Below are 27,026 nucleotides of genomic sequence, written 5' to 3' on the forward strand. Positions count from 1 at the left end.
GTCTCATCCTACCTACATAAAAAGCCCAGAAACAATCAAGAAACCTGCCCAGCAATCAGGTTCAGAGAAAAGAAATACATTGTTGCAGACTAAAAGATCCAAATGTTTCCCCCAAAGATATATAAGCAGGATATACAAAGTAATTTCTGGAAAAAAGGATGGAGAGAGAGAGAGAGAGAGAGAGAGAGAGAGAGAGAGAGAGAGAGAGAGAGAGAGAAAGAAGAAGAAGAAGAAGCAGCCTGCTAAGTTTGTTAGTGTACGCATGTGGCACAAGCTGAAGGGTAGGGTCAAAAGCCAAACCCACAGACATCCAGTCAATTCCTACTCCTATAGGATAAAGTTGGGCTTCCTGTAGCATTTACAAGGATGTCACATTTACTGAAAGAGACTACCACATCTCTCCCCAATGGAACGACTTGGGGGTTGAAACCAAAGGCCTTGTTTTGGTTGGCAGGTTCCATGCATTAGCCTTTGTAACACAGAGCCTAGGGAGACCTCTCTGGACTGTTTGAATATTTCTAATACAGGTGTGCATTTCTTTTATAATTAACAAAATCCTCACGAAATAAAAACATTTTCTAATTCTAAAATAATATCTTAGTGTTATCTTATGCTTTGGATTTTCCTTTGGACCAGGCCAAACCACAAAAGTTCTTAATCTATCATAACCCCCAAAACAAAGCCAGACCACAGCCATGACTCATAGCAACCCTGTAGGACAGAGTAGAGCTGACCCTTTGGGTTTCTGGGGTGTGGCTCACTGTAGGAGGCTCAGGCTTCATCTTTCTCTTGAGGAGTGACTAGTGAGTTCAAACTGCCGACCCTGTGACTGAAAACTCAACGTAACCCCAGGATAGCTGAGCATATGCCAAATTTTCATTTGTTGGCAAGGTATTCAGCCAATTTACAATTTAAGAAAGTGTATGAAAATTCAGAAGTTATATATTAAGACACAAAATACTGGCATCAAGAGCTAGGATTTTTGTTGCTGGTGTTGGTTTTAAGCAGTGTGGAGATCCAAGTAATTTAACAACCAAGTTCATTGTCCCAATTTCCATTTTAAGTATTAAAAAAAATGATATACCAAAAGGTGGTTTATTATTTCATGCAGTTAATACTTAAATAAGAACAGCAAAACAGGAACACAAAACTAGGTTATAAGAAAGAGGTTTAAAGTGGCCATCTAGCTGAGAAGCATCAAAGCCCACATGGCAGAAGCACACCAGCTTGTCTGACCACGAGGTATACAAGGGACCAGGTATCAGATATCAAAGAACAAAAAATCATATCAGTGGGTGCCCACCTTCCCGATATGATCACTGAAGACAAACGTGTGCGTAAGCAAATGTGAAGAAAGCTGGTGGTACCCGGCTATCAAAAGATCGAGCGTCTGGGGTCTTGAAGGTAAATAAGTGGCCATCTAGCTCAGAAGCAACAAAGCCCACATGGAAGAAGCACAGCAGCCTGTGTGACCACGAACTGCTGAAGAGATCAGGTTTCAAGCATCAAAGAACAAAAAATCATATCATTGTAAATGAGGTTAAGTGCAGAGTGGAGACTCAAAGCCCAATGGTAGTCAACCGGACACCCCTTACTGAAGGGTTGTGGGGAAGAGATGAACCAGTCAGGGTGCAGGGTAGCAATGATGAAACATATAACTTTCCTCTAGTTCTTAAATACTCCCCCCCACACACACACACTATCATGATCCCAATTCTACCTTACAAATCTGGCTAGACCTGAGGATGCACATTGGTACAGATAGCAACTGGAAACACAGGGAATCCAGGGCAGATGACTCCTTCAGGACCAGTGGTGAGAGTGGCGATGCCTGTAGGGTGGAGAGAATGTGGGGTAGAAAGGGGGAACTGATTACAAGAATCTACGTATAGCCTCCTCCCTGGGGGAGGGACAGCAGAGAAGAAGGCGGGGGGAGACGTCGGACAGTGTAACATATGACAAAATAATAATAATTTATGAATTATGAAGGATTCATAAGGGAGGGGGAGAGAAGAGGGAGGGGAAATAAGGAACCAATATTAAGGACTCAAGTAGAAGGCAAATGTTTTGAGAATGATGATGGCAACAAATGTACAAATGTGCTTGACAAAATGGATGTATATGTGGATTGTGATAAGAATTGTATGAGTCCCAATAAAATGATTTTAAAAGAGGTTTTGAAATATTAATGAAAAAAGATTAAACAACTGACAAAAATAAAACGGTTATTTAAAATATTTCCATATTGGGTCTAGATCAGCATCCTCACTTGCAATATTCTTTGTTTTCATGTGAGCGTCATTGGCTGTGCGATTTATCTTTAACCATCTTTTCACTGTAGGATTAGGTGCTGTTACTTTTGTGGTGGGTCCGTCAGACAATAATCACTGTGTCTGATATATTAGAAACAGGCGACTTCTCTGAACATATTATGTTCAACTTTGATAAACCTCTTTCTGCTTCCGCTGAACTGAAAGCAATTACGCTGACAGTATCTTTAGCTCTTTGAACATTTTAAGAATGGCACAATTCACTCATAATGTCTTGTGGGAATTTGGGGCTTAACACAAAATTGAAGTGAAAGACTGTATGTCACCCTCTGGTTGGCACTTTTTCTTCTTTACATCATCAGGTTGTTTCCTAAAGTAGGGAACACAACCGTTGTACTTTATCAAAAGTATAATGAGTTTTATGAAATTAATAAATATTATAAGCACTTCTCATTTTCTTCTTTTTCATCATCTAATTTTTTCCCGGGGTCCTCGAACTATGAACAATTCCTATGCACACTGCACATATCTTATTTTGAAGTAAAAAAACAAAATGGGGCTGCATAAATGTCCTCGGCAGGCCACATGTGGTCCATGGGCCGCAGTTTGAGGAGCCCTGTTCTAGGCTAATGGATGGAGTGAACATTGCCATGGGCACTTAGAATAAGCTTTTGGGCAGATGAACGTTAAAAACGAGTAAGGAATGTAAATGTGTGGTTTTCACACTGGGTGGGAGAGAACCTTGAACCATTCTAACAACCAGTGGGAAGAACTCAACAAAAAATTAGTTATCGATTCTGCTGAACCAGTGAGAAACACCTAAATCCCGCCCCTGGTTTTAAGTAACATTTGAAGTTTCCCTTCTAAAAGTCATGATGTCTCCTGATTCATAACACAAATATCGGGAACAAGATGTTTCAAGGTGCCAATGTGCCAACTATCGGTCTTAAAGGGGGTGAGGAAGTGGAGCGGGAGAGGGAAACTTTGAAGAAGCAGATGATAAGAAGACACGTGTGTCTGAAATTGGGACCATGAGTAGGATAACTAACATGAAACTGTATGTGGCAGTTACATCATTTCCTGTCAACTTGTAAAGGGTGGAGTCTAGCCTGTCAATCAGGCTGTCAATAGCCAATGAGGCCTTTGTGTGGGCATGGCCTTCTCTCGAGGATCCTAGGAATTCCTGTCTTCCTCCCTGGAGGTGGGACACACACTGTCTCTGTGAGACATTCCTGTTGACAAGCCACATGGAGCTGTGCTGATTGAGCCAGTGCCCTGGAGCTGGAGGAGCCACATGGAGACCCACGCCAGCACTGAGATACTTCCACTGCCACTGGATCCACAAGACTTCCCACTCACTGGCCTGTGATCTTCCTGCATTCGGAATCACTGCACGCATTGCATGAGTCTGAAGAGGAATTTACCAATTGGTATCAGACATATGGGCTAATACAGTAGAGCTTTGTCCATTCTAGATAGAGCACTGAAATACGATGCAGTTGAGTTCTGAATCAATTTTCCCAAAAGAAATAACTGAAAATGGATTAATCCATTTTTGCCCACCAAGCTTCACTCTAACCTTGCCTTTTCATACAAAACATTACACAGACATTTGAATAAGAAACACAACATTAAAAAGGTTTTAAACAACTACAGTGTGGCCCATACCTGGAGATTGATGAGGATTGGGTCTGTGGACACGGATGTGGAGAGGAGGTGTGGAGAGAGAAGTCATTGTTTGGAAGGGGAATCCCCTTCCATAAAATCAACTGGTACCTGCTTTTTCCCCTTGCCTTCTTTCACTAGGACCTGGCTGGTTTTCTTGGAAAAACAAAAAATTGTCGAATGCGGTCTGCTGTTGGCATTTTGTTAACAGTTTTCTAAAAGGGTTTACTAAATTATCATCAGCAATATCGACAACATGGTTAGCCAATTCCTTATCATGATGACTCTAGTTAAAAAAAAAACCTCTTCGGACCAAAGGTTTTTCTAAATCTAAAAACAGCCCCAAAAGCCATAAGCACTAAGAAAATTATAGCAAAATGCTTGGAACACAGCCACAAAGGGTTAAACAATGTGTACTAACAATGCCGAGTGACTGAAACATGAACTGCTTTTGTTTACAAAAATCAAGTGCATCGTGTCAGATTCCGATGTTTTGTTTGGGCTCCAATGCAAAATTTTGTTGACATTTCATGTCGAAATCCAATTTTGTCCACTACTGAGGCAGCCGAGTATCGGTGTTCTACTATATCGGACTTACGGACTTGATGTGGACTGGGCTGGGACATTACCTTAATATATAATTGCTCTTTATATAAAGCTCTTTCTTTTTTTAAAAATCGTTTTATTAGGGGCTCATACAACTCTTATCACAATCCATACATACATCAATTTTGTAAAGCACATTTGTACATTCATTGCCCTCATCATTCTCAAAACATTTGCTCTCCACTTAAGCCCCTGGCATCAGCTCCTCATTTTTCCCCTCCCTCCTCCCCTCCTCCCTCCCTAATGAACCTTTGATAATTTATAAATTATTATTTTTGTCATATCTTGCCCTGTCCGACGTCTCCCTTCACCCCCTTTTCTGTTGTCCATCCCCCAGGGAGGAGGTCACATGTAGATCCTTGTAATCGGTTCCCTCTTTCCAATCCACCCTCCCTCTACCCTCCTGGTATTGCCACTCACACCACTGGTCCTGAAGGGATCATCCACCCTGAATTCCCTGTGTTCCCGGTTCCTATCTGTACCAGTGTACATCCTCTGGTCTAGCCAGACTTGCAAGGTAGAATTCAGATCATGAGAGTTTGGGGGTAGGAAGCATTTAGGAACTAGAGGAAAGTTGTATGTTTCATCGTTGCTACATCGCACCCTGACTGGCTTGTCTCCTCCCTGATACCCTTGTGTAAGGGGATGTCCAGTGGCCTACAAATGGGCTTTGAGTCTCCACCCCTCACTCCCCACCTCATTCACAATGATAAGATTCTTTTTGTTTTTATGATGCCTTATCCCTGATCCCTTCAACACCTCGTGATCGCACAGGCTGATGTGCTTCTTCCATGTGGGCTTTGTTGATAAAGCTCTTTCTTAATCATATATGGATGTCTATGGATTTGTTTTTCTAGTCAACCCAGACTAACACACTGTATCCTATAGAGATCAGAAGCTCAGCACCAAGCAACCCCCCACCCCCTAAACCCAAACCCATTGTCACCAAGTCAGTTCTAACTCACTGCAAGCCCGTCCTGGCTGCCATCTCAACACAAGCAGATGACCTGGTCTGGCTGTGGTAGTGCTGCAGGGTGCGTTACAAGGGCCAACGTTTAGGGTAGTAGTTATGTACAAACCATTTGTTCCACCCAGGGACTCCTAGCCTCCTACCAATAACCTGTAAGTCCTCTTTTTAAATTTTTTATCCGAAACTCAAAAGATATAGAATATGCATTTCATCCCATTCACGTCATTTGGAAGAGGGCTTTGTTTTTAATATCGTCACTGTCATTTTATAAATAGACATATAATAAAATTTCTAGACGTTTCCATTGCTTTTGCAACAGCAGAACAATTCTTCCTAAGGCTATAATCTGCTGTTATCTGCTTAGTTTTCAAGCCTGGATTTTTTTTTAAATAGTGAATCAGATAATGTGGTGCTAGTCACTCATACACGATCTTATATTTTAAGCTGCTTTTGCTAGATCTAGAGCTTTGGGGAGCTGAGGGAACCCGAGAGATCATAATCATCTAATTTTATAGCGGAGGCAGCAGAAGCTCTGAGAGGTTCACCTGATTCTTTTGAGAATAAAAGAAGTGGATCGTGTGAGCTGTGACCCAGCAGCACAGTGTATGCGGGCAGCCCCCCTCCACCTTTCCAGTTGTCTCCAGCCAGCATCCTTTGCGACCTCCTCCTGCCCCGCCTTCAATGCTCAGAAAAACGCTCCTTCACCATTGCTATGGGCAAGTTTCATGGGCCTGGAAAACCCAGAGAGTTTGTTGGTGTCCTGTGACTTCTTTCATTCTGGGGATTTTACCTTCCCGTGTCTCTCGTACCTGACTTAGCATCATTGTTGTTGTGAGGTGCCAGGGAGCGGTTCTGAACTCAGAATAAAGCAGAACACGTCTCAGTGCTGTGCTATCCTCACACGCCTTGCTAAATTTGAGCTGTTGTCAATCATCTCGTTGAGTCTTCTTGTTCAGTTACCTTCAGTTCAATTACCCAGCGTGGAGCCCTTTGCCAGAAACTGGTCCTATCTGATAACATATCCAAAGTACATGACCACGTCTCACCATCCGTCCTTCCTTCGAAGGAGCACCCAGGACCGATTTGTTTGTCCTTCTGGAGGTCCATGGTATGCTAAGGACTCTTTGGCTGCACTATGATGAAAATGCGTCGATTCTTCCTATGCTGAGGACCACATTCTAGAGATTGTGTTTATATATCTGTGGGAAACAGTGCCTCTCTTCTTTCCTGAGCCACAGTTTGGCCTATTTTAGCTTAACTTCCCCCCCACTCCCTTTGGAAGTTTAACTAATCATCTTCGCAAGTGTTTCTCCAACATGTTTTCCTCTCTTCTACTTTAGCGACCCCTGAAAAACTCAAGAAATGCTTACTGAATATCTTCTGAAGCACATGTTGATGTTCACGACCATAGAGTCAGCCACCAACAAAAGGTGACTACAATAAAAGCCAATACGGCCTGGTCTTGTGCGATCCCCGTGGCCACGGTGCTATCAGACAGTGACCCATAGGATTGTCTTTGACTGCCTTTTAGTAGGAAGTAGATTGCCAGGTCTCTTCCTAGAGCAGTGGTTCTCAACCTTCCTCATGCCCCGACCCTTTCATACAGTTCCTCGTGATGTGGTGCCCCTCCCAACCATAAAATTATTTTCGTTGCTCCTTCATCACTGTCATTTTGCTACTGTTATAAATCGGGCGATCCTTGTGAAAGGGTCGTTCAACCCCCAGAGGGGTCTCCACCCACAGGTTGCGAACCGCTGTCCTAGGCCATTCTAGAGCAGAAGCTGTTCCACATCATACTAAAACATGAAGTTCACCACTTACTAAAAAGGATGAGTGGCTGATTAGGGGTCCACTGGGCAGGGTCAAGGCCGGATCTCTTGCACGGAACTGAGAAGTCTACCCCTGGGCCACTGCTGCCCCTTACTTCGGGTTTGTTGCCAGTTGCTGTGAGTTGGCTTCTCCTCTTGATGATCTCACTGGTGCTGGTTTCTGTCCACTTGGCTCTGACCCCTAGTGACTTTTGGAACACTTCTTGTTCTGACACCAGCCTCACTGTTGTTATTCTTCGAGTCTGTTCTTGCAGCACTGTGTCAGTCTGTCTCTTTGAGAGCCTTCCTCTTCTCAGCCCTTCTAGAGTGGTCTCACCTGATGATGTGTTCTAAGCATGTGAGACCAGGTCTTGCCCTCCTCGCTTCTAAGGAGCACGCTGGCTGCGCTCCCTTCGACACAGATGTTTTTCTGGCAGGCCGTGGGGCCAAGGACTAAACATTGACCAGTCCTGCACAAGCTTCACCATTGTTGGAATATTGAAGTTCATTCTTGGGGCTTCTGTGTCAATCCGTCTCAGGGAGAGTTCCCTCCCCTTCTCTGACCCTCTACTGTACCAAATAGGACATCAGTCCTCTTATTGGTGGGTTTTTTACCCCCTGATGATATGCCCAAGGTAAGTTTATCCTCAAACAAGACCTAACATTTAACATGGTATAGAACCAGGCCTCTTACTGCTGTGTAATTTTATGCCGTATTTTAAAGTTTTTAAACAATTTAATTTGTCAAAACCTCATTTTCCTCATCTGTAAATTGGGGATATTAATATCTCTTACAGCTTCTGTAATCAGCTAGGGTAGTGCTGGACGACAGAAATATAGCACAAGTCTTACATGTTGTTAAATGCCCACATACTTTGTGGTTACGTGCCGGGCTACGATCCACAACATCAGCAGTTCGAAACCACCAGCTGCTCCCAGGGAGAAAGACTGAGCTTTCCAGTAGAGTGAAGAGAGCCTTGGAAACTCAAAGGGGCAGCTCTACGCCGTCCTTTGGCGTCGCTATAAATCAGCATAGACTAGATGGCAGTGAAGTTTTTTGTTTGTTTTGTTTTTAAGAGAGCAGGAAATTTTTCCCTTAGTGATACATGTTAGTTACTTACCCCAAATATCATGATTTCAATTTGTCATCAGGATATTGATTATTGGGGTGCTCTTATGTTCTTGTTTTCATAGTGTCTCTGAAATGTCGTGTGTCTTTTACACTGACCCAAACCCACTCCCATCGAATAGATGCTGACCCATAGCCCCCCCATACAGGGTTTCTGAGATTATGGAGGCACAGTCTCATTTCTCTCCAGAGGAAGGCTGGTGGATTTGAACCCCTGATCTTGCGGACGGCAGTCCCCACACTCACTGAGCTCACTCCCTGCCTTCGAGTGGACTCCGGCTCTTAGCGACCCCATCGCCCCTGTCAGTTCCAAGGAGCCACTTTAAATGACAGCGACCGTGGCCGTCGCAGCGGCCAGCAGCCGGGCGGACGGTGGACGTGGGCGGATCTCCGCCGGACGGGCGGGGCTGCTCCGCGAGAGCCTTTTTGGGCCTTTCCGGCCGCCGTCGGCAGGCGCGCCCGCGGCGGGGCGGCCGCGCCACGTTCTTCGCGGCTGCGGGCGTGGAAGCCGGCGGGTCTGGGGCGGCTGCGGGCGGCCATGGCCTTCACCCTGTACTCGCTGCTGCAGGCGGCCCTGCTCTGCGTCAACGCCATCGCCGTGCTGCACGAGGAGCGCTTCCTCAAGAACAGTGAGTGGACCGGCGCGGCGGCGGCGGCGGCGGCGGGCGGGCGGAACCGGGCGCGGCCGAGGAGGGACCCGGGCCGGGGGCCTCCCTGGGTGGGAAGCCTGGGCTGGACCGGTGACGAGGATGCAGACGAGCGGGCTGGCGGGGCTCGGGGGGGCCGGGCGCCCCGCAGTCGGCTTAGGTCTGCATTCCAGCCCGGCGCCCCGTAGCCGCTACTCCCAATGGGATTCCTCTTGGGGTGTGCGGCGGGGGCGTGGCGCATTGGGGGACCTCGGTAGTTAGAAGGTGGGCTGAAGGAAGGACGGGCCCCGGCCCCTGGGGATAAGGGGGAAACGTGCTGGCGGCTTGGGGCCCTCCTGCCGTCCGGGTCCCGAGAAAGCCCTACAGCACCCACTTTGGGGGGCTCCCGCGACCCAGACGGTGCTGGCCCCCGCAGTCACCCCGACTCGGTTCGGCTGGTCTCCACCCATAGGCGGGGTCGAGCTGCCGGCCGGCTACCTGAGACGAACTGACGGGAGGAGCGAGCCGCTTCTTTGGGGTTGGTGGCTGCGAACTGCTGACCTTGTGGTTAGCAGACCAGCGCGGAACCACCATGCCACCAGGGTTCCCCAGAACTTCTGAAAGAGTAGATCGATTTTTATTCAGGGGATATTTATGGGGCACAATTATACACGAGGCCCACGTCATAGTAACTGAAGTTCACCAGTTGGCTTCCCTGCCCTTCCCAGCTCCCTTTTAGTGGAGTTAATCGAAACAAAAACTAGGCGAGTAGTGGCTAGCGACGTGCAGGGTTATGAAAGAGAAACAGATGCTAAGCTCCTGTGAAATCTTGGAAGAAGGCTGCTGAACGTGAAGTCAGATAACCGAGGACAGTAGGTGAAGGTGAAGGCTTGAGGGTGAAGAGAGCTGGAAGCCGTGTGGAACCCCGCTATCATCGAGTCGGTTTGAATTCGTGGTAGTGACCCTCTATTGAGTTTCTGAGGCTTTAAATCTGGACGGGAGCAGACAGCCTCTTCTTCCTCCTGTGAAGGGACTGGTGGGTGTGAACTGCAGTCCTTGGCACTTCGCAGTTCAAGGCTTACCTGAGGGTGCCATCAGGACTCCTTAAGCAGTGTAGAGTTGATGTGAAAATTCTGGCTCAATTGGAAACAGGCTGTAAGCAGGACAGAGAAGAGATTTGCTTTATGTTATTTGGAAGATCCTCTGGCTACCATATGGGAAACAGACGTTTGGAAGAGGACCACAGGTACCTGTCACTTCATGTCCATGATTCATTCTGTGCAATAGGACATGCTGGGATTTGTGATGTTCTGTGAACACCTGTGCCCTTGTAACCATGATTCAGGGAAGCAGTAGGCTAGCTGCTACCGAACTGTTGCCACTTTCTCTGCTAAACTAGACACAGGGAAAGCCAGCTTGTCCCAGAATACAGCCTGGGGAAGGGTCAGTGCAAGTCAAGGGGACCAGCAAGGCCAGAGCCCAGTGCTCTACAGCACCATGTTGGACAAAACACGGAGCGTAGACTCATCAAGTCATAGCTCTGATGGGGAGTGGGGTTGGGAGTTTAGGCCTGAATCCCCATCACTGCAGAATAGATGGTTTCTAGACCACGTGCTGCAGCTAGACAGAAGTGGAGCTCTGGCCTCAGACACCGGGAACCCAAGCCACAGGCATATATGCTGTTGGACCTTGCCCATACAGACATAAGCAACACTTATCATGGCATAGTGGGTTACACATAGGTCACAGTTCAAAACTACTAGCTGCTCTGTGGGAGAAAGATGAGGCTTACTACTTCCCTTAATGTTTACAACCGTAGAAACACACAGGGGCAGTTCTGAGCTGCCCTGTGAGGTTGTTATGTATCAGAATGGACTAGATGGTGTTGAGTTTGGATTTTTTTTTTTATTTGCATTCCAAGTAGGAGCCTACGTGGCATTGTGGTTTGCATTGGGCTGCAACCCACAAGGTCTGCAGTTCAAAACCACCAGCCACTCCGTGAGAGAAAGATGAGGTTTTCTGCTCCCATAAAGAATCACAGCCGCAGAAACTCCAGGAGCGTTCTACTCTGTCCTGTGGGGTCGCTGTGCGACAGAGTGACTCCTAGCAGGGAGTCAGGTTTGGTTTTGACAATCCAAATAGTCCAAGGAGAGATGTTGGGGCGGTGAAGAGGGGAGCATACAAGAGAGCTGCAAAACATTTGTGGGAACATTCCATGTTTTAATTCCATTTCTCCTGAGCTTTTTAAACCTCCCCCCTCATCGTAACTAACACTTTTGTGGTATTTAATATGTAACAGACTCTGTAGCAAGTGTTTTACATGTATTTACTTGTATAAACTGCACAACTTCACAACAACTCCATACGAGATGGTACTATTTTCATCCCACTTTATAGACAGGGATCCTGAGGCCCGGAGAGAATCCATAACCTTCTTTAGACTGCGCCGCTGGAAAGTGGTGGAATTAGAATTCAAACATAGGTATTCAGGCTCCACAGTCTGTATCGTTACCAGAAAAGTTGCTAAGATCACAAAATATTTTAGACAATACATTTTAAAACTATTTCTACTCAAAGATAAAACCAAATTCCCTGCCACCAGGTTGAGGCGTACTCATAGTGGCCCTATAAGACTGGGTAGAACTACCTTGCTGAGTTTGCGAGACAGTAACTCTTTACAGAGTAGAAACCCCGATCATCCTCTTTAGGAGAGCTGATGGTTTCAAACTGCTGACCCTGAGCTAGCAGCCGAACAAGTAACCTCTGCACCACCAGGGCTCCCTCCTTATGCAAAGATAGAAATAGGTTAAAAGTAAATGAATGAGAATCAGCGCGCGGCTCAGCGGCCAGCAGCCAACCCCGGAGCAGCGGCCGTCCGTCGTCCGCCCGCACCCAGGAGTCGGGGATGTCCTACAAGCCCATCGCCCCCGCCCCGAGCAGCACCCCCGGCTCCAGTACCCCTGGGCCTGGCACCCCGTCCCTACAGCCGGAAGCGTCCCCTCGCCGTCGGGGCCGGGAGCCACTGCCCCTTTCAGGCCACTATTTAACGACTTTGGACCGCCCTCCATGGGCTATGTGCAGGCCATGAAGCCGCCCGGCACTCAGGGCTCCCAGAGCACCTACACGCACCTGCTGTCTGTCATAGAGGAAATGGGCAAGGAGATCCGGCCCACCTATGCCGGAAGCAAGAGTGCTATGGAGCGCCTGAAGAGAGGCATCATCCACGCCCGGGCCCTGGTCAGAGAGTGCCTGGCCGAGACAGAGCGCAACGCCAGAACGTAACGAAAGCGCCCTTGCCCACTCGCCTGGACCTTGCCGGCCACCACAGAGCACTGACCTCTCCCCGTCCTCCACCCAGAGTCGCACTTCCAGCCCTGTGTCCCTGGGTGGGCACTCTTCAGGAACCAGCTCCCTCCAGCCTGCAGCACTGGTCAAGGGCCCTCCAAGTGTCAGCCGCCAGGTCACTGTGAATCCCCCCTCCCCATGATCTGCCATCTGTGCTGATCCACCGGGAGCCTTCACCTTCCCGTGCCCCCTCCCCCCTCAGCACCTAGCCAGCACAGAGGGCTACTTCCTTTCCAACCCCTTGTCCCCAGCAGGCGCCTGGAAGGCTGGTCGCCTCCCTGCCTTGTCCCCCTGGGCCACAGCGACTCTTTTCTCAGTGTGTCTTTTGCTAAATACGCCCTTTTTGTATAAAATAAAGCTGATTTGGAGTTGTAAAAAAAAAGTAAATGAATGAAAAAATATGTAGCATGGAAACAGCAACCATAGGAGAGTGAAGTGGCTCTTCCAATACCATACAAGTAGATATTAAACTAGATATAAAGAGACATATTAATAAACATGTCCATTTATCAGGAATTAATTATAAACATATATACCTAACAATAAAGCTCCAAAATAGAATTGGAGGGAGAAATAGATAAGTCTGTAATCATCGTTGAAGACTTCACTCCCTCACTTTCAATAAAGATTGAACAACTAGTCAGACAAAGCAATAGAAGACTTTAGCAACACCAGAAACCCCTAGCCTAAATCACTGTCTGTGGACCACTGCACCCAGCACCAACAGACTACGTGGTCTTCTCCAGCTCCTACGGAGCATTCTGAGGACAGACCATAGCTAGACCTTAACAGAAGCTTTGGTCAAGGTAAAATGATTGGAGTCCGAGTATTTTCTCTGGTCAGAATGGAGTAAAATCAGAAATAACAAAAGGAAATTTGTTCACTGATATATAACAATTAACTAATCCGCCCTTAAATGACCAGTGGATCAAAGAAACAATCACAAAAAGAAAGAAGAAAAAAATACTTTGAGAAGAATGAAAACCAAAACATAACAGAACTTATGGAAGACAAGTGATGCAGGTCTTACAGGGGATTTCACACCTATTGATGCCTGTATTAAAGCAGAACAAAGATCTCCAACTGGTAACCTAATCTGGATTAAGACGTGCAAATTAGATGTAAAGTAGGCAGAAGGGTGAAAATAAAGATTACAGTGAAAATTAATGAAAGGGGGGTAGATAATAGAACTGATAAAACTAAGAGTTGGTTTTTTTTTAAATATCAACAGCCATTGACAAATCTTTAACTTGATTGACCAAAAAGATCAGACTCAAATGACCAAAGTTAGAAGTGAGGGAGGGGGTCACAGCTGAGGTGCCACAAATGAAGAGACCACTTCTCAACTCAGCTCTGAAGCTGGTGCCACGCTGTCAAACAACCAGGAAAAGCTCACACCCACAGTGGAGTGGACTCCACCCTAGAGTTTCTGAGGGTCTAAATCCTTAGGGAACAGATAACCGCATCTTTCTCCCAAGGAGCAGCAGGTGGGTTTGTACCACTGACTTTGGCCTCAGCAGCCCAATTCGCACCAACAGTGCTACCCCAAACCAGAAAACTGTCGGGGTTTATTTTAAAAGACAACCAGAGACCAATATGTCTTATGAATAGAAACACAAAAGATTCTCAACAAAACGCTAGCAAACAAAATCTGGCAACAAATTACAAATTGTCTACATCAGGAGCAAGTAGAACCTGTGCCAGGAATGCAAGGTTAGTGTCACATCCACGAGTCAGTGTTTATAACATGCTGATAGAAAAGAGAATCCACATGGGCATCTCAGTCAGTACAGAAATCATTTGACAAAGTCCAACGTGCTTCAGTGATAAACCCTCTTCCTTCCTCTCATACCAATGGAAGGCAAGGTTTCTTCCCTAGATGAAGGGTCACACAAGAATTGCCTCTCACTTCACTGTTATACTGAAGTTTCTAATCAAGGAATTTAGACAAGAAGAAAAGAAAGAAAAGGCATCTAGATTGTGAAGGAAAAGGAAATATTTCTGTTTCCAGATCAAGATGATTTTGCACATAGAACATCCTGAGGAATCTATTAAAAGACTATTAGAACTAAAGATGAGTTTAATAAGGTAAGATACAAGATCAGTATGCAAAAACCAATTATAAATGATTTTTAAAAACCAATTGTGTACACTAGCAATAAATAATTTGAGAATGAAATTAAGACAATTTCACATACAATATTTTTAGAAGGAATACAATGCAAATAAATTTAACAAGAAGTGTGCCTTGTACTGTGAAAAGTACGGAACATTGTTGAAAGAACTCGAGTGGAAAGACATCCTGTTGTCATGAATTAGAAGAGTTCATGTTGAGATAGCGTCTCCTCTTAGCAGCCTCATGACAACAACCTGAAACGTTACCTGTTCCTGGTCCATCCTCCCAGTCAGTGCTGTCGGTAAGCCCACTGTCGCAGCCACTGTTTCAGCCCCTCTTTCCTCTTGTTGACCCCTCTACTCACCAAGCTTAGCCTCCTCCCAGAACTGGGCCCACCTTATAGGATATCCCAAGTGTGTGAGAAGTCTCAGCCGCCTCCCTTCCAAGGAGCATTCTGGCTGTTCTTCTTCCAAGACAGATTTGTTCCTGCTTTGTAGCCTTTGGTAGATCAAATATTCTTCACAAACATAATTCAAAGGCATCCATTCTTCTCAGGCCTTCTTTATTCAGCTTTTACATGCATATTAAAAGTTATTAAAAATACTATGGCAGGGAACTGATCACAATGATCTACATATAACTCTCTCCCAGGGGGACGGACAACAGAAAACTGGGTGAAGGGAGACATCGGTTAGTGTAAGACATGAAAAAAAAAATTATAAATTATCAAGGGTTCATGAGGGAGGGAAGAAGGGAGGGAGGGAGAAAAATGAGCTGATACCAAGGGCTCAAGTAGAAAGCAAATGTTTTGAGAATGATGAGGGCAACAAATGTACAAGTGTGCTTGACACAATGGATGGATGTATGGATTGTGAGAAGAGCTGTATGAGCCCCAATAAAATGATTGTGTGTGTGTGTGCATACATGCATACATACACACTATGGCTTGGGTCAGGCACACCTTAGTCCACAAAGTGACATCTTTGCTTTTTAACATTTAAAAGCGGTCTTTTGCAGCTGATTATCGCCACACAATGTATCCTTTGATTTCTTGACAGTGCTGCCTTGGGCATTATTGGAGGACCCAAATAAGATGAACTCTCTGACACCTGCAGTCTTCTCCGTTTATTACCATGTTGCTGGTGGTTGGTCAAGTGGTGAGGTGTAATCCATGCTGAAGGCAGTAGGCACTAAGTGGTTGGTCACTTAGCGCTTCAGATCTCTGCTTTCAGCAGGCAAAAATTGTGTCATCTGCCTAGGCTAGGTTGTTAATGAGTCCTGCTCTAGTCCTGCTGCAGCATTCTCCATGTATTTGCTTATCGTACAGATTAAGAAGAAACCCTGACATACATCTTTCCTGATTTTGAACCACACAATATCCTTTTTTAAACTGTCTATACAGGGTCAGCATGAGTGCATGTCAGTTTTTGGAATTCCTATTCTGTGCACTTTATCCATAATTTGTTATGGTCCACACAGACAGATACATTGCATAGTCAATAAAATACAGGTAGGCATCTTTTCAGTATTCTCTGCAGTCAGCCAAGATCCTTCCACCTGACATCATTAGTAAAGATACCCCTGGTTCCATGTCTTTTTCCAAATCCCACTTGAATTTCTGTCACTTTCCTGTTAGTATACTGTTGGAACCATTTTAAAACTATTTTCATCAAAACTTTACCTATCTGTGATATTGTTTGTTATATGTTGTTGTTCAATAATTTCTGCATTCTGTCGGATATCTTTCTTTAGAATGGGCACTAATATGGACCTCTCAGGCTACTGGCCAGGTAGGTAGTTTAGTAAGTTCGCCACAAAGAGGCCAGGCCAGAGTGAAGGAAAAGGAGTTTATTCTGTACTTTCTGGGAGGGATTCTCGGACTCCAGCAGGTAGTCCGAGAATCCACGCTGCTGGGGAGGGAGAGGAGCGAAGGGAAAAGTGGGAAAAGTTAGAGACACGGGAACCCTGAGCTCCTGGGGCGAACTCCACAGCGAAGTCGCACTAATCTGTGGTCGAGTGAGGCTTACGCTGGTCAGGAGGGGAGAGGGTAAAGCGATACAGGGGTGGGTAGAATAAGGAGGGAGGGGACAGAGTTTTCATCTGGATGTGGGAGGGGGGGAAGGTGTCCTAAATGGGTCTCTGTCTCTAAAAATTCTGAGGCAGGAAGGTGCTTTGATCTATCTGTTTGGCGCCGAGGCAGATGGCTCACTGGCCCCTGGAGTTACTGGTCCAAGAGGGGCAGGCAGGCTTTCCCTAATGTCTTCCAACCGGTACCTGACCCAACCTAGCTGCCTCCCAAATTTCACGTCATATGCAAATGGGCGTTTCCAGTGCTACATCCATTTGTTGAAACGTCTCAGTAGGCGTTCCATCAATTCCTGGAGCCTTATCTTTTGCCACTGCCTTCAGTGTAGCTTGGTCTTCTTCCTTCAGTGCTGTGGATTCTTGCTTATGTGCGGCCTCCTGAGGAGTTACACATTGGCACAGTGTCTCTGGATTCCTTCTACCTTCTTTTGATGCTTTCCGTATTCAATATTTTGCTCATAGAATCCCTCACTCAATATTACAACACAAGGCTTGAAATTTTTCAGTTCTCCTACCTTGCGAAATGCTGAAGCTGTTCTTTTAGTGTCCTAATTCTAAGTCGTTGTACATTTCATTGTAATGCTTTTTGCCTTCTCAAGCCGCACATTGAAGTTTTCATTTCAACTAGTTGGTGCATCATTTCTTCCATTCATTTACATGGTTCAAGAGCAAGTCCCAGAGTCTCCTCCGGGCATCCCTTTTGGTCTTTTCTTTGATATCTTCCTATTTTTGTTTTATTTAAAACATTTTATCGTGAATTAGATAGAGATTTATAGAGAAGGTCATTGAATAAGTCATATCTATTGTGGTACCCTGGATATACCATCACTGATTTCACTTCCTCCCTGTGTTTCTTGCTTCCCTAACCCTCGGTACATGCTGCGCTTTCGATCTCAGCGAGGTGGTGATTCTAACAAGACGGTGAGCTCAGTTGCAGGCCTGGAAGGTGACTGACGGGCATAGCTCTGGTGGTTCTCCCCCTCTCTCCTGACCAGTAAGCCTGGTCTCTCAGGATTTTTTATTTCTCCCACGCTCACCAGTTCCTTCTCATGCCATTGTTTGCAGAGCAGTTGGCAGTGGTAGCTGAGAACCATCTTGTTCTTCTGATCTCAGGGCCTGGAGACCGGTGTTTGTGTGGTCCGTCCGTCCATCCATCCGACTACTTGTTTGATAACCCTTCCAGTGTCCATCATCTTCCTCCAGAGAGGCAGGGGGCACTGACAGTTGCACTCTTGGTGCCCGCTCACGAACGCTTCTGGCCCCAGTCAGTTTCACAGAGTGTAGAGCACTGTCTCTGTGATTCTCAGCCCGCAGGCCCAGCGACTCATCCCTAAGGTGTGTGCTTATGGCTGAGAAGTTTGTATAACTTTGCACCCTGCATGCTCCACCACATTCATGGATATGTATACGCAAAGGTAAACACGCATATCCAGGTATGTCTGTCACACCGAAACACATTCATGTTTATTCTCCCACTCTCCCTCTGCATCTGTTAGGCCTGCATGTCTACCCCAGCATCTACTGGTATGTCGCCATTATTGCAGGGTTGTATATGTAACAATATGTGCCTCCGTTTCAAACCTCTCAGCGTCTTTCCCTGCCTCCATCATTTTGGTCAAAACCTCCCTCTTACTGTCACTTTGGGCATGTTGTCAGGAGAGACCAGTCCCTGGAGCAGGACGTCATGTTGGGCACAGTAGGGGGACAGTGAGAAAGAGGAAGCCCTCGACAAGATGGACTGAGTGGTGAGGACCGCGCAGGGCCGGCAGGGTTTCCTTCTGTCGTGCATCTGGTCGCAGTGGCTCAGAACCAACTCGAAGGCACCGAACAACCACCACCTTGTATGTGGCCTTCTCCTGCACCCAGATGACTCTTGCCTGACCTCTAGCCCGGGACCTCACCTCCCTCCCTACTCTCCCACCCCTGGTAACCATCAAAGACATTTTTTTCACTGTGAAAATCTTTACTTAACTTTTACTGTAGTGATCTCATACAAGATATGTCTTTTTTATGATTAACTAATTTCATTCAGTATTAAGTACTGATACAGCTACAGTGTGGGTGGATGAACTTTGAAAACATTGTGATAAGTGGAAGAGGCCCATCACAAAAGAACACATAACTCCATTATCCCATTTATATAAAGTACAAAACAGTACAATTTCATGAGATAGAGAGTAGACTGATGCTTCGGACTTTGGGAATGGCTGCTAATGAATACTAGATTTCTTTTTGGCATGATAAAATTGCTTTAAATTGTAATGGTTGCACATTTCCCTAAACCTACTTAAAACCATTGGATTTAAATACTTGAAATGTATCAACTGCATATGTGAGTTATGTGCCAATAAAACTGCATTGTGGTGGTCTGGGACACAATATCCCTGAGCCATGCCTGCACTTCCAGAGTCATTGCCACTTTACGTGGCTCTGTAGAGGGTCGTCTTGTGTGTGTGTGGGTGTGTGCACACCCCACTCCCAATACTGATCTTGCTCTTTAAAAACATATGGCCTAATTGGAAGAATCCTAAAATTTTACTTTTTCATATGTATAAAATAGTTCCCAAATGTTTTGAATTTTGAAATTCAAGTCAAGTGTTATCTTCCTTCATGTTTTGAAATCTAATGAGCTTTCAGTGCTCACTAGTGCTACAGGCTGAGTAATGCTAATTTTACCCTGATGTACAATTTGTTATTAATAACAGAAACAATTATCTTACCAAGGGTGACTTCAGCAGTCAAAGGACATTTTTGAACATGTCTAACATTGTTCCAAACACTGTGAGTTTACAAAAGGAGTACGTGAGTTGGTCCGTACCTTTATGAAATGTATTCTATCCTTAAATAAATTAGATGACAACAAACATCACATTATTGATTGGGCTGACAGTCTAAAGCAGTGGTTCTCAACCTTCCTAATGCCACCACCCTTTAATACAGTTCCTCATATGGTGGTGACCCCCAACCATGACATTATTTTCATTGCTATTTCATCACTGTCACTTTGCTACTGTTATGAATCAGATGACCCCTGTGAAAGGGTCATTCGACCCCCAAAGGGGTTGTGACCCACAGGTTGAGAACCTCTGGTCTAAAGTCTGCATTCATGTCATTCTATCCTTGCATCTCGGTTCACTTAGGAAGCCCAGGTTTGTATGATGCGCGCAGCATCTCGGGATCTGTAGACTAGCCTCATTTCCAAAACTCACAGCCCCTGTCCCGGGACTCCCAGGTATTCACCTGCAATTGTACATCAGAGCAGAACATCTAAAGCATGCCTCCCTAGATCCCACCCAAAACCTAGGTCCAATGGTTTCATAAGTAGGCTGTAAGGCTAGGATCCGCAAGTAAGGCGTTTGAGATACCGTCAGGAGGAGGAATCGCCCAGGGTTTTGAGAGGAAGGAAAAGCTGTCTCTCTAAGGCTGGGGTGGGGAGCCTTTTTGCTGCCAGGGGCCATTTGGGTGTTGATAGCAGCATTCACAGGCCGTACTGGTCAAACTTGGAATTAACTCACCTGTAACGTGATAGCTGGAGCTGCTCCCTGTAGTGGGCTGTGTGATCTTAGCGGGATTAGTAATATCACGGGCCTTACGTGGCTTGAGGGCCTGGCCTTCCTCACCCTTGCTCTAAAGTGAAAACCCAGAGCAGTGCGACAGGAGATTGTGGAGGTGTCTGTGAGAAGAGTCTGGGCAAGAGGGAGGAAAGACTGGGACAGTGACCGCCGTGACCATGATTGTCCTGCAGGATCAGAAAAGGGTGGACTGCGGCTTGAGCTTGGCCCTGGAGGGCAGGTGTAAGGGACAGCAGCCCCACGAAGACTGGGTTGTAAGTTTGTTTTATACCACATCGCAGCTCAGGAGTGCAGTGACAGAACTAGCAACCCTTAAGTTTTCTTTTTCAACCAAATGAGAGTTGATTAAGCAACCTGGAATCCTTAGTTTTGTAAAAGCAAACCAAAGATTTGTTCTCTGTCCTCAGATATAAGGGTTAGCATGTGAGGAGTTAATTAAGCCCTGTAGTTAAATGAGAGTGAAAAGTGAACTGGGAATGAGGACAAGAGAAGGACACACTGCAGAAATGAGGACATGTACGTCTTTGCAGTGTCAAAGGCAATGGAATAGCCTAGCAGATACAGATTAAGATAGAATGACTTAATAATGTAGGAAAATGCCATAGAGACCCCTTTACAGAGAGAGGGGGCGTGGGGGGCAGACTAAGTCCCTCACCTCACATACTGAGCTGGGAAGAGGAATGCTCAAGGAAGCAGGAGGGATGAGCCCTTGCTGGAGGGGGGAGCATACAGTTGAAGGTGTGATGGAACTGTGACCAGGTTGATGATAAAACTGTCCCAAAAAAGACAGGTAAAGTATCTTAGCTACAATGCTTTTAAACGCTTTCCATTCCCACGGTTGTCGAGTTGATTCCAACTCATAGGAACCTTGTAGAACGGAGTGGAATTGTCCCCTAGGTTTCCAAGGTGGCAGTGGGAGCTGATAGCCTCATTCTTCTCCCATGAACCGCCTGGTGCTTTCAGGCTGTGGTCTTTTGATGGATGCTCCAGGGTTTAACCTGTGGGCCGCCCAGTGCCGATACTTACCATTACTGAGCTAGACGCTGTGCTTTTGCTTTTAGCTCTGAAAAGGGGGCTGGGGTGGGGTTTGCATGTATAGGGCCGAAGAAGCAGCCAGGGGATTACACTAGTCAACTTTACTTAAAAATGCCGTTGGATAATTTAAATTCTAGTTGATTTTATAATATCCAGATATATAAATGAAAGGAAATGAGTTTGTTGCAGCAATCAGAAGTTAAAAATAATCTAAAACATTTAATTCAATAATTTTAACCTTTCTTAGATAGAAGTCATGTGATTTTATTTGATCTTCTTTAATAAGGGCTCAAACTATTATCTTTTAGAAGATGATTAATGAGGGCACATGGGAAGTGTGTGACAGATTTTAACCAGCTAATCATCTTTATACTATGCAGTTGGCTGGGGAACAGACCAGGGAATTGGCGGATTCGGAGAGGAGCCAGGAATTAAATCTCAGCTAATGAACCTTATTCGATCTGTAAGGACCGTGATGAGAGGTAAGGAGGAAAGCTACTGGAGCAGTCCTAAGTTTCCGTTTGGCCCTTTGGGCAAGCAAGGGTTCAGAATCTGCATACAACACTTGCCCTTGGCATAGTGGGGATTTTTTTACAAAACAAATTTTGTTTCCCCTTTTGGTGAAAATGATACACAATGACATAGTAACTCAGCAGTTTTTACATGTACAGTTCATTTGCACTGATTAATGCTCTTTAGGCTGCGCAGCTGTGCTCACTCTCGCCCTCTTCGATGACCCTGCCCTCAGGATGCACCGCCCTAACCTCCATTGAGCCTTTCACGTGGCTGTGGTCCATGGGCTCTCCTGTCGCCCTCCCTTACAATGCTCCAGGCAGACCTCCTCCACGTACTAGTCACAAGATGATGTCAGGAGGGTAGTTTCAGTTTTAGGTTCCACAGTTAGAGATGACTTCAGAAAGTCTGGTCCATTCCACATTTCCCTCCATTTTGATCTGGAGTCTTCTCTGGATTCTTCAATCAAGATATTTTCAAGAAGGCACCTAACAGTGGCAATGGCTTCCTTGTCTCCTTTACTTCGGATACCCAAGCAATTTGTGTGTGCATGTAACTGCATGATGATATAGTCAAAATACCCAAATGTTACAAATATTAAATATGATAAATTGTTTGCCTAGCCTAGTATTTGCATGAACCAAGCTAATAATTAAGGCAAGTGAGTATTTTTTAGGATGTAGAGTTGAAAAAAGACGTTCTGTAATAATGGCTGGGCACCATCTACTTCTTTTGCCCTTGGGCCTGAGGGTCCATTGCTTATGGAGACAGGGAGACTGGAATGCCTCTTGCTCGGCTGCTCCTGGCGCAGAGAGACCAGTGGTTGTACTGCCTTTGTCTGCAGCTCTCAGGCTTCTAAGACCCCAGCCAAGGGGTGTTCTTTACTCCCTTTAACATCACTTTCTTGCTTAAAGCTACTGCATTCCTCAGCCCGCCTCTTCTTTCTGTCCAACTAGCTGATGTCTGTGGAGTGCTCCGTAGGAAGCTGCAGCCACAGGACTTCAAGAAGTCCATATGTCCCACTTCATTTCTCCATGACCTTTGGAAGCCCTTCCCGTCACTCCTCAGGGTTGAAAGAACAGTGTTTCCGCCTCTGAGAATGCAGCTGGTTGTAAAGTTGTATCGAGCCATGGAAGGCATTCAAAGAAAACTTAAAATCCCAAGCCTGCCATTCTATTAGAAAATACCTTAGAGCAGTGGTTCTCAACCTGTGGGTTGTGACCCCTTTAGGGGTCAAACGACCCTTTCACAGGGGTCGCCCAATTCATCACAGTAGCAAAATGACAGTGATGAAGTAGCAACGAAAATGATTTTATGGTTGGGGGGTCACCACCACATGAGGAACTGTATGAAAGGGTCGCGGCATGAGGAAGGTTGAGAACCACTGCCTTAAAGCACCTCAAGAAAAAGAGTTCAGAAGTCTTTTATTTAAGACCATAAACGTTGGAGCATTCATTACTAGCTATGCTATTCATTATTTCTGATCGAATGGTAAATACGTTAACCTTTAATTTAGCCAGGAAGCTCCCGGGCTTCTTTGTGTCTCATCTCTCATCTTGGAGTCTGGCTCCTGCAAGCCTATTCTGCTGTGCCCGGGCTACCTGTCCCTGGAGGCGCCAGCCCTCCACAGGTGTTCCCCGTGCGCGCGCGCCTCGGCCAGTGACTGGCCCCATTCCCAGCCCCGAGTGCCTCTGTTACAGGAAACCTTGGTTGTGGTGTCCAGACATGTCTGAATACCCTCCCACGGTAACTATTGACAACGTGATTATGATGATATATTGTTAGATCTAGCCATCTTTCCTAGATGCTAATAACTATCACCTTGTCTTTTCCTGATAGTAACAAAGTTTTCTCTCCCCTTTGCAGTGCCATTGATAATAGTAAACTCAATTGTAATCGTATTACTGTTACTGTTCGGGTGAAGTCCAGCAAGGACGATCAAGACAGAGGAAGAGATGCCATGTCAGCAGGAGCTACTGCTTCGTCCTTATTGGAAAACAGAGTGTCTTAGCTGGCCAACCTTGCACTTGACAAAAATGTAAAGCTGACAATAAAACACGAGTTCTTATTCATCTGATTTTTTTTAATGTTGCACTGTAGTTTCATTACAAAAAGATCAGATCAATATAACAAAGACTGCAAACTGTCCAGGATTGACATACGTGTGATTGCTGCTTGTTTACAAGAGGACCATGCTCTGGTAGATTGTCAAAGGGTACACGACTGGCACGTGTTTGTAGAGATTTTTCTCTTCCTCACTACTCAGGGATGACTTTTTTTCTCTCAAAATTTTAAAGTTTCTTCTAACTTGGCTCTGATGTGAGAGTGATCATCTCCTGAGATAAAATTTAAAGGTGTTTTTGTAAGGCTGTACTACACATGAAATGATAATGAGGGCAGTTAGATCATTTTATTTTGAATTTTGCGGCAATGAATTGTTAAATATTTTTGACTATTGCCTCAGCTACAAGAAATTAAAGTTTATAGTAACTATTGAGGAGGAAAGACTTCTGTATTTCAGGGAATGCTAATTTTGTAAGTCAGTGAATCACATGATTGTTTGATAGTTGTGTTTTTAAGTTCTTATTTTGAATTACTGAGATTAAGCCAACATCTGCATCCTTTCACTGGTAGAAAAACTCATGTTGAGAAGCCTGTGCCCTTTTACAGTGAAGACTTGTACTTTGAAGTCAGTGTCAAGTGTTCGCCTGCAAGAGCAGCTCTAAGCCATCACAAGTAAAATCTGTATAAGCAGATAACTATTGTGAAGCATTTACCTAAAAAAAATCCAACGTTCTCAGATGAAGGTGTATGATTCGTCACTCTTCATTCAGAAGAGCGTTTCCACTGGACAAACTATTTGTTTTGCTTTTATATATCGTTGACCGTCTTCTGAAGTTATTTGCTCATTCCATAAATTTATGAAAAAAGGTTAATGAAAATGGTTAAAACTATGTAAGTGGCTTATGTGGAGATCATCAGTTACACTATTTTAAAGGGCTGGATTAATCTCTTTGTTTATAGGAGAACATTTGTAAATAAAGCTGAATTTCCAAATCAACATTTGTTTGTATAGCTTAGTATATACCTGTCAGTATTAACAGAATTAACCCCCATTTTGTAGCAAAACCCATGTAGCAAAACCCATATATATGTTTGGTGTAAATTCTGAGCACATTTAACAAAAGAAAATATTCACAGCCTCCCCCCACCACACACACTTTGAAAAGAATTTACTGAATTGTTGACATACATCAAGAAGACTTGTGAGAAACTTATTCCATGGCTTCAGTTAACACTTTGGGGCAGGTAATGAGAGGCTTTATTAGCCACACTTGAGTCTCACAGATTGATGATCCCTGGGCCGTGGGCTTGGAGCTGGACACAAACGTGTACTGGGGATTCTTAATTGACAGCTCGGCTCATATAAGTCACTAACCTGTTTGACATTGTGAGGCAGTATTCTTGGCCTTACAGAAAGCTGATGCATGAGTCTGTGTAAAAAGAGTGAGTGAGAAAAAGTGAACTGAAGGTACTCCTGTCCCACATGCTGGACTAAATGGAATGGAGGGGAAAGTGACTTTGTCATTTTCATGTAAGCTAGGTTGAGAGTGCCGTGCCACTCCACTACTCTGAGGGGGGAACAACACTCCCATTGAGTCACTGCTGACTCAGCGGCTCTGGGGGACAACAGTAGAACTGTCCCAGTGGGTTTCCTGGACTGTGACTGTCCACGGAGTAGAAAGGCTGTCTTTCTCCCCAGGAGCAGACCGTGGTTTCCAGTGTTTTGACCCTGAAGTTAGCAGCCCAGCTCGTCACTGCTCCGCCACCAAGGTGCCTGGCTGTGCCTAAGGAGAGTGCCATAAACGTCCCGGGTGTGGCCCAGTTTTGCCGGGCAATTCTGATGCAGTGTAGCCTGTTTGATTAGACAACTTAAGTACCTGTCTCCCTGCTCGATTCTCCCATAGCTGTTCTCAGGTGAATCACGTATGCTCATTCTGAACTCCAAACATCCATGTGTTTCCTTTGTTTTGTTTTTTTAACTCGCCTAGACCTTTATTTTTTGTAAGTTTTATTAGCACTTCCAACATGTCATGCAATTCAATAATTGTCATCTGAAGAACAATGATATGACTGTCACCATATTCAACTCTAGGACATTTTATTCTTCATCATGGTTACGCATGTAATTCTTTTTTCTAATTGTGGCAGAAATAAACACAACAGAGCGTTCTCCAGTTCCACAACTAATACTTGTATAATTCAGCATCATTGATTGTACTCTTCATTTATACAACCGTTACTGATTTCCTTGTCCAAATTAGTCCACCCCCCATTGCCGCACACTCGATGCCCTCTACACAAGGCTTCCCCTTCACCTGTGGGGGCCACTGAAGGTAAAGTGTGTGTTTTCCACCTGTGGGGGCCACTGAAGGTAAAGTGTTTTCCACCTCGGGACCATTGAAGGTAAAGTGTGTTTTCCACCTGTGGGGGCCACTGAAGGTAAAGTGTGTTTTCCACCTGTGGGGGCCACTGAAGGTAAAGTGTGTTTTCCACCTGTGGGGACCATTGAAGGTAAAGTGTGTTTTTTTCCTTGAGTCTTTCCTGAAACAGTATTCACATGTCATACACTTCCATGGTTAAGTGGCTTCTTAAATGAGTTGTATATATATATATATATATCATCACAATCAGTTCTAGTGATGCTTCCTCCCTCCCACATTCACTGTTTGCTCCCCAAATCCCCTCTACCACCACCCCTGTCCCCGATACACCATTGCATCAGTTACCATCCATGGGTTTCTGGTCCCTATTTTCCCTGGAGCTGCCTCTGGGTGCCTTGAGCTCTTTCCATGAGTCTTAGCTACAGTATCTGGATATTAAGCAACGTCTTCCCTCCCCTGATCCTTAAGTACAGTGGTTTTCAAACTCGGATGGTAGCAGCAGAACCAGCTTGTTCAATGAGATCCACCAGTGTAACACTCTTAACATCTAAAACAGATGACAGCAACTCCATTTACTTATTTTCAGTTGAAGCAGGGGTGGGGCCCAAAGGCCTGATCTTGAGCTTTCGCCTCACCCTTGCCAAGCTTCCTTCGGCTCAAACAAAATAGAATGGCATAGTTAAAAATGACCCTTTCGGAAAAAATGTATTAATTTGGCATCTAAATAAGCAATTTCCCAGTGGCTCTTACGCAGCAATAATAATGGTACCCTCTCCAACAAATATTTTATACATGTTCTGGTTTTTATTTAAATCACGGGATTTTTTTAACCCCTTGCTTT

General features: G+C 45.2%; 1 protein-coding gene and 1 pseudogene across 1 annotated transcript; both read left to right on the forward strand.

Annotated features, from left to right (window-relative positions):
- Positions 1–8,913: 8,913 nt before the first annotated feature.
- On the forward strand, positions 8,914–23,812 carry IER3IP1 (immediate early response 3 interacting protein 1). The gene is made up of 3 exons (XM_075533060.1): positions 8,914–9,077; positions 21,608–21,709; positions 23,607–23,812. Exons 1-3 carry the CDS (start codon positions 8,987–8,989, stop codon positions 23,660–23,662), a joined length of 249 nt encoding a protein of 82 aa, XP_075389175.1. The 5' UTR covers positions 8,914–8,986; the 3' UTR covers positions 23,663–23,812.
- LOC142427868 (cyclin-dependent kinase 2-associated protein 2 pseudogene) lies at positions 9,213–15,272 on the forward strand (annotated as a pseudogene).
- Positions 23,813–27,026: the final 3,214 nt, after the last annotated feature.

The sequence above is a fragment of the Tenrec ecaudatus genome, chromosome 15 (assembly GCF_050624435.1).
Source record: "Tenrec ecaudatus isolate mTenEca1 chromosome 15, mTenEca1.hap1, whole genome shotgun sequence".
NCBI classification, from domain to species: domain Eukaryota; kingdom Metazoa; phylum Chordata; class Mammalia; order Afrosoricida; family Tenrecidae; genus Tenrec; species Tenrec ecaudatus.